The sequence below is a fragment of the Uloborus diversus genome, chromosome 1 (assembly GCF_026930045.1).
Source record: "Uloborus diversus isolate 005 chromosome 1, Udiv.v.3.1, whole genome shotgun sequence".
Lineage (NCBI taxonomy): Eukaryota > Metazoa > Arthropoda > Arachnida > Araneae > Uloboridae > Uloborus > Uloborus diversus.
The window spans coordinates 254,968,569-254,982,611 of NC_072731.1; the positions used below are offsets into that span (position 1 = coordinate 254,968,569).

The window sequence follows — 14,043 nt, forward strand, 5'->3', positions numbered from 1 at the left end:
AAATATAGTGTAATTTCCTTTATTCTGCGTAGCATGCATTCATTTGTTAAAATGAAAAGATGAAATGATAAAACATGCCAAGGATTAAACTTTTTCTATCCTTGATCCATATTGATTGATATTTTAAAAGAAAGATGCCTTTCAGAGGAAAAAGCATTGTTGTTGAGTTATGAAGTTGTAAATAATAAGAAATTAAATTTGTTGATTTTAGTCGTTAGTAAACATTTTTTTTTTTTTCTGCCGATTTTATGTCATTGAATACCACGAAAAGGAATCCTCAAACAAAAGGAGACATCAATACTATGCTGTTATGAAAAACTTTAATACTTCAGTTTACAATTGATGAAATTATTGTACAGTACACTATTAGCTGGATCTCTCTTTTTTTTTTTTTTTAAGCAATGAGATTGCGTCAGAAGCATTCATTGGTCTCTTCAAGACATCGTGTAAGATAAGACGTCAAACATCGCTGTAAGAAGACAGAAAGTATTAGATTATCTAGGAGCAGAACTGTCAAAATTTAAAAAAAAATATTTCCCCTTTTAATTCAAGTTCACAATTAAATTTGCTGAGAAATAATGCTTCCAAAATACATTATTTTTGGAAAATTCAGAGTGACATGGCTTTTTCACGCAAAATTTTTTAATGAACAACTTAATTCTTCAATTTAAAAAAAAATCGGACTAATAAATCTAATAAATAATAAATTTTAAAATTTAAGTTAAAAACTAAAGCAGAGAATTAAGTCCTTGCCTTCAACTATTCGAAAGGCATTTTTTCTGAAATCTCACATATTAAGAAAAAAATATATTTAACTTAAAACTTCAAAGAAATTTAACTTTTTTAAAATACGTATTACGACTGTATACATGTGAAAGTATCTTTCTGTTTTCTGTTAAATTGACAATTTTTTGATTGCAATTGAGGACTTAATAACTAAATTGCTCAACTCTGAGCTAAATTTCAAAACATTAACCTTTTTTTTTGTATCAGTTTACACATACGTTGGAAAAAAATGATATGTTTTTCAGTAAAAAAGGAGAAATATTGATGATAGAGATAAATCTAAATGTTTTTTCAAGTGTCAATATTACTTTAATTTTAATTTTTTTTTTTTTTTTTTTGGAATTTTGAAGACAATAAAAAGCTACACATTCGCTGCACTCAAATTTACATTCGTGATATATTTCATCTTTCGTTCTGAAAGAATTAGTGTCCAAGGTAATTTTTCCCAACGTCCAAATTACGCTGAAATGAAGGAAAAGTTCGATTATGCCGCACCCGTAGAAGCAATTATTGCCAAAATATATTCGGAATCAGTTCTTAGTAGGATCCATCCGTATTCGAACTTGTGTTTAATTCTTCGCTTTGCTTCTTCAGATATAAAATGTCATGATAAACGAGACATTTGACATTTGTGTTTTCTTTTACCTGAGACAAACTTTGCTTGAAGCTAATGTCTGAAATAAATGTTTAAAGAATTAAAAATTTCAAAGCTTTCATGTGACTCATAGAACGTATTCCTTTCATATCATTGTCGCTTAATGTCAAGAAAAGTTTTTCGATATTCACGTATATTTTCCTTGTACCATTTCGCCTCCTTCACAGCTCCAATGTATTGCGTTAAGAAATAATTATTCATATTCAGCTACTTTAGATTGGTAACGGCTGCAAAGTTTTTTTGTAGAATGGTTTCAGTATATTTTTACTTTGTTCATGGCCCACTTTATTCTTTTTCGTTTTATGTAATCGAATAAGCATGTGTAAATCAAGTGCGGCCACACTTTGATATTATTTTTAAAGTAAAAGCCTACAATTTGCCTAAAAGTGTACAAAAATACATACACTATATATCGAAGTAGCAAATTGCCGGAAAAAAAAATTCGATATATAGAAATTTCGATATATGGAAACAATTTTATTTTATCCTAAAAATCTCCAAAAACATTAAAATTTAAGCTAATTTTCATGAATGAAACCCTATTTCTAATTTATACGAGCGTCGGATTAAATGAAAATTAATAATTAAAGAATTAACCGAAATTACATTTTTGCGCCTTCATACATCTTCCTTCTTCGGCAATTCAACTTGATCCGCAACATTAGGGGGATTTTCGTTTTGACAATGTAATCGGAGAAAAGTAAAAAATTATTCTACCTAACTTGAATTATTTTTACTGAAGCTAAAAAGACTAAGAATGAGAATCAACAGACAAAAGGGATAACTTGAAACTGATTTTACAGAGTTACTGGTTAAAACTAAGATTTGAAATAAACTTGAGGGAACAAGAAGAACTCCAGAACGGAACAACGACTTATCTACACACCCCTCAACCCCAGATTCCAAATGAGTTTCGTAGCAACCTTTAGTGAAGATAATTTTCTCCCGTAACCTTCAGTTTTCATGAGGCAAACAGACAAAAGTGAAAAAAAAAAAAAAAATCTACGAATGTCTCGGAAAAAATTTCGATATATAGAGATTTTTTCGATATATAGAAACAATTTTTCTATGTAATGAACATAGAAATTTGCTGGGATTTTGATATAAAGAAAATTTCGATATGTAGAAGTTCGATATACGAAGGTTCGACTGTATTTGTATTATGCCCCCAATAAAGGTGCTAACGGGTCGAGTTAACAAGTAAAAATATAAGGAAAGTGAGAGAAAGAGGAACACTAAACATTGCGTGTGTGTGAGTGTGTGTGTATGTGTTTGTGTACTTGTCACGTTAATGAAAAGTAAAATAAGGTATGCAGGTATGCAAAAGAAAAAGTAAAAGGAATATGACTTTAAACAATGTTTTGGAAACAGGTATAGTATTTTTTTGGAAATTGCGAGTATTCATGAATATTTTATGGTAAAAATTGTGTTAAGAGAGAAAAAAAAAGAAGTTTTATAAATATACCTACCTTTCCGTTTTCAATTTCATATTTTTCGTCTACTCTTCTTATATCACGAGATGTCTCCCGCTGAAAGAAAGGGAAAATATAATTTTTTTGAGAACACTTTTGACATTATGAGGTTTACAAAGAAAACACTAATTTATTCAAATGTTGATGTAACAACTTACATTGTGGGATTTTCGCGTTTTGAATGTGATAAGAGTTATAACTTTTTCTTCGTTGTGATATCAGAATGCAATCTAGACTAACGATAGATTTTCTAGAGGGAATATACAGAGAATGGCAGATATTTTTGCTGAAAAATAACTCATTATTAACAAGTATGTTGCACTATCAGGGCGGTTTTCACCAATCATTGGTCGATTTCATCGCAAGCACAGCGAGGTTAAATGCGAAGTGTACGAGCCGTATACCTAGTAAGAAAGAATTAGACCAAATATTGAGGAGTGTAAAGATAGGCTCATGTACCTCCATGAAAGAGAACTTCCAATTCCGTCCAACCACAGGAAATATTTTTTTTATGTCCTATGGTACGATTATTGTGGCGTGTCCTTGTGGTGCCTGTTAAGTCCGATTATCTTCGGCGTTGCCCCCCCCCTTAACTCTCTAGGCGTTGTATCCCTATTCCGTACACTATAATGAAAGAATGGAAAATGATACTTTATCCTCTCACAGAAACAAACGCAAGAATTTTACAATATTTCCATCTAGACTAGTTTTAAGAAGTAAAAACGGACATGCAGATGACATTACGACAGACAGAATGTCTTGGGGGAACTCACTGGAGTTAGCTAGCAACCAAGTTGAAACTCTCTAAAAAAGATATGCTTTTGGAAAAAATTAGACGCATTAGCTGCCCATTATTTCTCAGGAATGTTTCGGATTTTTTTTTAATTTTTTTTACAGTGTGTAGAGCGATGTAAGAAAACAGTCATGGGTGACCTAATGTTACCATACGTCCTGCCGGGGCAGTCAAGTTTTCTGCAGCCTGCCCCATTTTCGCAACTTACTGTGTCTGGACGCAGAAATGTCCCGTTTTCAGAAAGTTAGCAACCTTCTCTAAGAAATTTAAAAAAAAAAGTGTTAGAAACTTGAACAGAGATGATTTAAAAAAAAAAAACGGTGATCAAATTAATCATATAAGTGAAAAAATATCAGTAAAATTTAAGCAAAGTAAGCATAAATGGCTGCCATATTTGGCAAATACTTGCCGATTTGGCTTCTTTTATTTATTATGTCACTTTAAAAATTGTGGGTAAAAATATAGGGAATGTGTTGAAAAAATTCAAGTACGGTTATACAATTGAAGCTTTTAAAATGATAGAAAGCTGGTACAGTTCTCACACATGTCAGATGTGTTTAGCTAATTTTAACTAGTGTTTATTTTCAAAACTTTTTATCTGAAAACCCTGGTCTAAAAGACGGAAATAGAAAACACAAAGCGGCAAAGTTCTCAGGTTAAGGTTTTTATTGATAATGATTGACTCAATTTATTATATGTGTGTCTATTGAAATCAGAGGAACCATTCTTCTCTTTAGTCTGTACATTTTTTTTCTTTGTAATAAGCAAAAACAGTTTTTTTTCTTTCTAATATTAAGCAGTGTTGCTTAAAATTTCAAAACGTCCCGTTTTGATGTAAAAAAAACTTCTGGTTACTTTAACGGTATACCAGACGTGAAATGTTCTTTGATAAAGAAACCAAATTGTGTGCTATACACCCGCCGTATTCCTTCCATAGAAGACATCAGAAGGCTATCCAAAAATTTACAGTGAAAAACGTAATGCTTCAAATTAGGGATTGAAAATAAGTTTGTTATTCTTCACGGGTGATTTTTGGAGTAATCAATATACAGTGGCTCCCAAAAGTCTTCGTACACCTTGAAATTTTGAAGTAAAACCAAAATAACGCAAAACTGAATTCGAATATGAAGTCCAATTTTTTTTTCACATCATTCCTGTGTTATTCTGAATGAAACCCAGTAGTTTTTTTTTTTTCAAAATATTGCCACATTTTATTTTTGAAATTTGTCAAAAAACGAAGAGACAGAGAAAAGATACGCCACAAAAGTCATCGTACACTGAAATATTTTCGAATAAATTCATAATTAACATTATCATATGTGATTTTTTTATTATTTTTGCATTGTAATGATACTATAAAGTCATTTGCCTTTCACTTTTTGTGTATTTATTCCCTAATATTCTGCTTATTATTTTAAAATGGCAGGTATGCGTAGAAAACAACAAACATGATTCGAAATTTGATTTTTTTTCCCTCACAGTAGCCGTAAATTGGTTTGAAATGTCTCTAAATTGGTTAATTTATACCGTTCTATAGTGAAGTGCTTGAAAAAATGCTTTAAAGACAAGAATCGGATCGAAAACAAGGTAAGAAAAGGTCAACTGGCAAAGTTAACAAAGCGTGATCGGAGGTTTACAGCTAAAAAAACATGAAAAATACACATTTCAGAACTGAAAAAGTTTCTGCAGAATTGAATGAAACATTTTACGTTTAATTTTTACCTAAAATTATTCGCCAAGGTTTCTGATTAGCTGGATTACATAAGACCTCTTCCCGCAGAAATTTTCTTGTTCGTGCGAAAAACAGTAAGCTTGCGCTTTCCGTCGTAAAATCAATGATAAATAAGCTCAAAACGTTTTGGAACATCGTCTTACTTATAGATAAAAATAAATTCAACATTTTGGGTTAAATTGTTGTATAATTGTAAATGGAAGAAAAAAATGAGGAATTGAATCTTAAGAACTTAGTTGGATCAGTTAATCAGGACGGTGAAGGTGTTCTTGTGTGAGGGTGCATCTCAGCATCAGGACTTGGAAATTTGGAATTTTTTGGTGAAATAATGAATTATGCTGTTCATTTAAATATTTTTAAAAACAATTTTAAATTATTAGCCCAAAATTTGGTAATCGGAAACAACTTTGTTTTTTATCAAGATAATGATAAGAAGCACACGTTCGCGTTTGTTGCCTTAAAATTTGTCCTTTAGCTTAGAAATATGTCCTCAATCGCCAGATCCAAACTTAATGGAACATATTTGGAGATATTTGGTGGCTAGATTTCGAAAATACACCATTGAAACGAAAAGCGAACTAGAAACAGTAAGACTAGTAGTGCGACTGAACACTTACTCAGAAATTGCACAAAAAAAGAAAGAAAAAACAATGAAATCTATTCCCAGACGCTTAAAAGCAGTTGTTGTTACTGCATGGTATTCTACTAAATAATAACTTAGTAAAAAGTTAAATTATTTACTAATTTTTTGACATTTTTTCAAAGTGTACGAAGATTTTTGTAAGATAAAATTTCCGCCACTTTTTGGTTTTTGATTTTTAAAAAATTAAGTTTTAATGTTTTATTAAAAATTTTCATGTAGTTTTGTTAAAAATAGATCATAGATCTTATAATAAAATACCTATTCCGAAATATTAATTCTAACCGATGGATAGAGGCCTATTTCATTGAAAGTCGTAGGTGTACGAACACTTTTGGGAGCCACTGTAGGTCTGATTTTAGATAAAATATAATCATTGAGTAGTTCAGATGATTCTGAAATGTCCATGGCTACAAATATGAACAAAGAAATTGTCATTCAGAAATTAGGTAATACATTTTTAATTGCCTTTTGGCTAAATTTTTGCAATTTTCCAAGCAAGATAATATGAATATAGATAATTACTTCGTAGTTTTTCATTGCGTTGTAGGCTTCACTAAAACATGGATACTAGAAAACAAAACAAAAATCATATTACAGAATGAAAAACTTTAAATTATATTTTTGTATTGAAACTACACATTTTTTTTTTAAATTTGAAAAGAAAAATGGAGCACCGCAGAAAAAACTTGCAGTTTAAACGCACATTTGTGACAATCATCTTCGTATATATGTAATTCAAAGTTAAAAATCAATATTTTCTGTTCTCATTTCATAAATATGTATTGCAACTAAACGTAAGGACATGTATGCGCATATTTTTCACGGAACTTCCAGTGGATTACCCTTTTAATACAGGTACATTATGGACAGTATATATATATATATATATATATAATAAAGGTATATATGTATTAATGACATAAATATTTAACGATAATATCATTTTTCTATGTTGTTACTTTTTTACTATAAACTTGTCTAAATATTTAAAAATTCATTTTGAAAAATTAAATTTGGCTCTTCCTTAATTTTGAGGCCTCACGTAAAGGCCAGCATGCGATTAAATCCTCCTGAGACGAAGTGTATAATGCAATATTTTGAGAGTGGTATATTATATTCAAAAACTAAATTAAAATCCGAAGTTAAATTTAAACTAACTTAAACAACTTACTATCGCAGAGCGTATAGAAAGGTAATGTCATTGTTTCGGATAAATTTAAACCATACACTGAGCGTGAGTGTTCGAGATTTAAATCCTATATTAAGCTTCAAATTTGCAGCTGTTTGTCCGAATAAATTTCAGTGTGTATAAAATAATTATTTAAGTATTTTGCCAGAATTCTTAATCATCAATAACGTTATGTTTTGCGCATTTCAACAATAATATGAATGTCTTTTCCAAGAACATAGATCGCTTAGAGGTAAAGTAATAATATAATATAAAATCCAATAAATGTTCAAATTGAAAAATGTAAACAGTGTGCTAATGTTAATAAAGAAATAAAACTTGAAACGTCGTAAAATAAACTATTTCATACTCAAATTGCATTTCAGGAATTTAAAAACAATTACTTACGCCTATATCACGGTCAAGACTACAAGAAATTTTTTCTATAGTTGGTGGGTCATATCTTTCAAGAAATCCCAAATCGCAGTCATGGAGGGCAAAAGCCGTACGATTTCGCAACTAAAAAAGAAAAGCAAAAGTAAGCCTAGACAGCATAAAAACTTTGAATCTTTATTTTTAAAGGGAAGATCAATAAAACAATTTTACAATAGATTTTAAACGTCAAAGAGCAAAAATGAATTCAACGTTCCTCAGTTTTTTATGAATTGCTCCAAATTCGAATCTTTACAGGGTTGGCAACTGCTCCGCATCTTGTGGAGTTGCTCCGCAAAAATAGCGAAACTCCGTAACGCCTCAAAAAAGTTATCTTGATCCGCATTTTCTGACCGAGCGATTTCAAGCATGACATAATATTTAAAGCTGTTTTTAAATTTATGGTAGTGCTTAAAATGATTATCGAAGCTCAAAAGCAATTTTTTTTTTAATTGAATTTTGTGCAAAATACCTCAAAATTTGAAAATCACCACAGATGCTCTTCAAATTGTTCCCCAAGGTTGACAACCCTGCTTATGATCATAAAGCAGATTTTCCCGACCTTTTTGTCCCAACGGACAGGTAAAGTCTGGAGATCTTTCGCAAACTGATTATTTTTCCTTCCCTCTTTTTTTTTAAACTTAACCAGTTAGTAAAAGGTATCAGTTAATAGAGAATGAGAGTTATTTTTTGCCATCATTTATTTACAATTATGTTTATCCCATAGGATAAGCAGTTTATTTTTCTTAATATTTATAAGAAAATGAACCTTTAGAAAAAAAGGAAGAATATTATCTTTATCTTCTTTATCTTTCTTTACTAATAATAAAGCTCAAAGTCTGTCTGTCTGGATGTCTGTGACGCGCACAGCGCCTAAACTGTTGGGCCGATTTTCATGAAAATTGACACAAAAGTAGTTTGCAGCATGGGGTTGTGCACTTCGAAGCGATTTTTCGAAAATTCGATTTTGTTCTTTTTCTATTCCAATTTTAAGAACATTTTACCCAGCAAATTATAATAACGTGGAAAAGTAAATTACGAAATTATCTCAACGTGGAACAGTAACATGGGCGAGCAAATGAACATAGCGAATTGGCGAGAAATTCATCATCCATTATTTGTAAATATACAGACGAACCAAATGAAGTTTTAATTTTCTACTACGGGCAAAGCCGTTCGGGTTCCACTAGTAAACAATAACTGCAAAATTCTGTGCAGTTTTTTAAACAATGTCAGACGTAACACGTGACTATGCGACAAATGTGAGCCAACTCCAAATTTGCCAATCTTCAAAGATAAATCTAGGGATTCTAGAGCCTAAAATTGTCAAATTTTGCAATTTTTTTTTCTTTTATTTTTTTCTTTTTTTTTAATCATTTAAAAAAACTTTTCCGTATATTTTCTCTTAAAAGAACGTTTGAATCTTGTTTCTATCTTAATTAGAACGAAAGATATAATTATTTTTATTGTATGCATTTAACTAAATATTGTATTTAACTTTAAAACTTTAAACGTGTTTTTCTCAATGATGCAATATTTCCCTGTTTCTTGCATTCAAACTCTTATAAATCAAGAAGCGATAAAGATAAAGAAATGAAATTTGGAGCATATCTTTTTCAAACAGTTTACTTTAATTTTTATTCGGCGAATTTGGGAATTTGAAAAAAAAAAACGTTTACTGCAAAAAAAAAAAAAAAAAAAAATATATATATATATATATATATATATATATATATATATATATATATATATATATATATATATATATATATATATATATATATATATTTAAAGTATCTTTGAATCATTTGAAATTTTTCTTCAAATTTTTTTTTATTGAATTGATATTTTTAAAATCTCCGAAGATATTTGTGCATTTTTTTTTTTTTTTTTGAAAAAAATTTGAAAATAGATCAAGAATATTTTGAGTTATATCTGTTTAAAGTAACCACTTAAAAAAATTAAAAATAAATTTAATTTAAATAAATTTTTTTTATATTTATGTTATGATTTTGCTTATCAAATACATGGTGAAAAAGTGCAAAGAAATTTCAAAACTCTAAACTATTTAATACAAAAATTTTCAAAATGTATCACGGACCGAATTAACTGGTAAAAATCTGAGAACTGGTTAAATTTTTCCGCGGACCGGTGGATGAGAATCATTGTCGTAGAACTTTAAAAATATAAGAAGTAATATACAGGGTTGTCCAAATTAAAGTTCCTCAACTCAGAGGCGTGAGCGGGATGTTCTATGGGTCATAATGTGAAGAAATTTTGGAAACAGACAATTCATATCATGCGCTCGTGATTTATTTAAAAAAAAATAGTACCTGAAGTTGCCGATAGGTGGCGTTGCAGATCAACAAGACATTCTATAGATGTTCTATATGTCTGCCGTGGTTCTCCACAACTTTTTCCATCCGTAAAGCAGTGTGTTCCACAGTGGAACGCAATAAGTGCACATTAATACCACGCACATTCTGAATAATTGAGTCTTTCAGATCTGACAAGGTTGCTGTATTTTCTCGGTAGACTTGATCTTTTAAAAATCCCCATAACCAAAAGTCGCATGGGGTGAGATCAGGCGAGCGAGGAGGCCAAGCTGTTGGGAAACAGTAGCTGATCACACGTGCATCAGTGAAAGTTACCCGTAACACCTGTTGAACGCCCAGAAGAATATGGGGAGGTGCACCATCCTGCATAAATATCGTGTCCTGGAGGTGGCCACGTTGTTGCAGTTCAGGAATCACAAACATTGTCAACATGTCCTGATATCGTCTTCCTGTGACCGAGCAGGTCTCGAATCCTCTTGGAGTCACCTCTTCAAAAAAAAAAATAAGGCCCAATGATGAATGTTGCAGTGAAACCGCACCATACCGTAACCTTTGCAGGGTGCAAGGGCACTTGATGAATTGCTCGCGGGTTTTCACTTGCCCAACATTCACTTGACCATTCAGGTGAAAATGGGCCTCATTCGTCAAAGGATATTCCACGGCCAAGCAGCATCGACTTCCATTCTGGCAAGGAACTGCAACGCAAATGTTTCCCGAACCACAGGGTCCCCGTCCGACAGCTGATGAAGACTATGGATTTTGTAAGGAAAATAGCGTAGGATTCGACGCATCACACGCCAGACGGTCGTATAGGGCATATCCACAGCACGAGAAACACGTGGCACACTGACAACACCATGCGGCGATTGTCTAGTGGTATCCACGACCGCCAAAGCAACGTCTTCTACGCGTGCAGAATTCCAAACAGGCCAAGTATAATAAAAGTGCTTAAAAATTGCTTAATAAGTAAAGTTTTTTTAAGTGTAAGAAAAACATCAGATTATTCTGACGATAACGCTTATCAGTCTTTAAATAAACACTTGTTTTTAATCATTAATTTTTTGTTTATCACTAATTACACCTTTAACAAATTACTTATCTCTAAACGATGTTCATCACGAAATCATCATCGTTAAACATCGTCGCGTTTATATCGAAACAACTTACCCCATCCGCGGAACAACTAGCCCCAAGAAGGGGCAAGTTGTTCCTTTTCGATTTTCGGCACAACAAAATTAATTATAAAAAAATCTTACGAAATACTACTCAAAAAACGGTCGTTACGTCATAGGCGCATATCATACTCTATTTTAATCTCAGTATAATAATTCTAAGACAAAGTTTCCATAACAAATTTTGGACTTGTTTTAAAAACGGAACTTCTAGCCCCGCTCTACCTCGTAGTCGATTCTCGACTTAAGCGCGAGATGCGTTCCTAATACCCCTCGAGTAAGTTGAAATTTCCCGTTGCGAACAAGGGTATGCACACGAATTTTTTTATATACATACCAATATTTTAGGCACTTGTAAACACCTCTCAAACTGTTTCACACTAGATTGCCATTTCTTCGATACAGAAGTGAATTTTTGCATCATTCAACATTAAGTATTGTTACGATACACAAAAACAACTATCAATATGAAAGATACACAAAATAAAACAGAACGGTATGTACAGTATGTTGTAATAATAAAATGCAGCACTATAATAGAACTGTGCAGTAGGTGTAATAATTATGTTTATAACTTTAAAAATGATGATGATGGTTGGACAATATCAAGCAACTCGTCAAAAGAAGAATTAGTGATGAATTGATATTCTACTTTCTGCCGAAATTATTCTGCTAAAATTTTCGTGCTGTGAGCGAGGGATTCGCGTTAGCTATAAACTTCATTAATCGTTAAAAACTCGAATTGTAGACACTTCGCATAGGTCGAATCGCGTTGTGGCGCTAATCGACTGTTAAATTTAAAAATAGTTTTAACTAATAATTTTAAAAAAGTGCTTTAGCTAACAGTTGGACTAGGAGACTAAAAGGAGTTGAAATATCAGTTAACCAATACCAAACTCTACTTGAAACCATTTTTTTTTCTAATTATAGCATGCAAAATCTAAAAAAGAATACACTATGTGGGGAAAAATCACTTTCTTGAAATTATTTTTTGATTTCAAAATGATAGCGTATATTAAAAAGAAAAAGGAGTGGAACAGTTTAAGAATGCATACAAACCATTTCTGGAGCTTTACTGAAGCAATCTATATAAAAACCAACATCACCTGAAAAATATTTGTAATTAGCAACATGAACGATGAAGAATTTTGAAATTCAAGTAACAACAGCTTAGTTTTACAGAAATAGATTAATATTTTTTTCTGCTAACTTTAAACAAATCTTTTGTAAGTTCAACATCTTCTCATCAGATTTGGAAAGAGTAAAATCCCGCTCACTGCAATAGTATCTCTAAACAGAACAGCATTGAAAACCTGCGATTATAGCAATTACAACCTCCCCCCCCCCCTTATATAGCAGATGTCATCGTAAGTATGTAGAAAAGACGTAGTGCAGGGACACCCCAAACTTAAATTCGGGTGTGGGGGTGGAAAATCTCATTTTACCGAATAAAAATCCAAATTTTGCCAAATGATGACAATTTTGCCGAATCGTCAGGGACAATTCCACGGGTAACTGATTGACTTTTTTGAAGCAAAACAATGCGTATTTTGTAATATTCAACGTAAAATATACATTGTAAAAACAATCTTTTCCCGTGGAACATTGTATTTTTTAGTCTGAGTTCAATAGTATAATTAAATTCTCAAAATACATTTTGGACTATTTAAAAAAAAATGTTAAAAGCATGTGTAACGGATCCGGTGCGACTTCCAACTTTCTTGAAAGGACGACACAGTTCTTGATTAAGAATACACGAAATGTATTTACACTATGTACAGGGAAGATCATCAACAACTGCTAAATTAATCATCAGCAATTAAGCAAATATCACACAACACCGTAAACTCAACGGTTACACACGTATTTACTTCCAAATACGAAAAACAACACAGCGAAATGCCTCGCTATAGACAGAGCTAATACACACTCTCAGTACAAATTCTCAATCGAAACTAACTTTTTATCATGCGTAACGGCTTTTATAGACACCGAAAGAGACCTCTCAACTATTCCAGAAAATGCTACACCGTTTTACACTTTCTTATTTCATTCACAAATTTTATCAATGGGAAAAAAAATAGGGGAATCGTATACTTCAGCCGAATGTACGGGGGCTGTATATTCATTACGGAAAACTATTTACAGGTTACGTTACTACAATAATTACTATTTACAGAATTTGTAACACATGATAACTGACTAACATTTACAATGTCATTCGGTTACCCTGTTTTAAATAAATATTTAAAAATCATCTAAAATGTATTTCGATAATTCAACTATAGCTTAACAACTACAGCTTAAAAAATACAATATTCCAGGGCAAAAGAAAGTTCTTTCCACAGCATATATTTTGCGTTGAATGTTACAAAATACGTATTTTTTTGCTTCAAAAATGTCAATAAGTTATCCGTGGAATTGCCCTCAGACGATCGACGTAGTCGATTGCAAACTTGTTCCTTATGCTTTGGAGTTATATTTTTTTGATGAAAATATTCTGCCGAAATTTGAGTAGGTATTCATGTTTTTTTTTTTCTACTGAGCGTCAGTACCTTAATTTCTAACAATACGACAGTGTTGAGTTAATTTATGCAAAAAAAAAAGCACAAAACAAATCATGACCTTCCATATCAAATAGGCCGACTCATCAGCTTAAGTTTAGCCATTTTGGATCGGATTTTTCATTGTTGCGCTGCTGGGGTTACCACGGCAAAGTTTCGGTTTTCGCCAAATTTGCTGAAAATAATACTTTATTTAATAAACAATCCACGTGCCACTAATAATCGCTCGCAGTGAAAAATCACCAAGCGCGATAACTTGCCAGAAAATACAACCACTCAAACACACGCTC

At 31.8% G+C, this 14,043-nt stretch overlaps 1 protein-coding gene across 1 annotated transcript in view; it reads right to left on the reverse strand.

The window, feature by feature from the left end:
* The window catches only part of LOC129220164 (uncharacterized), a 33,885-nt gene that overhangs the window by 16,961 nt on the left and 2,881 nt on the right, over positions 1-14,043 (reverse strand). The window contains exons 2-5 of the mRNA XM_054854522.1: positions 12,249-12,295; positions 7,658-7,768; positions 6,604-6,648; positions 2,911-2,970 (exon numbers count right to left, since the gene is read on the reverse strand). Coding sequence (XP_054710497.1) covers positions 2,911-2,970; positions 6,604-6,648; positions 7,658-7,768; positions 12,249-12,295 — 263 coding nt within the window. The remainder of the gene's footprint in view (positions 1-2,910; positions 2,971-6,603; positions 6,649-7,657; positions 7,769-12,248; positions 12,296-14,043) is intronic.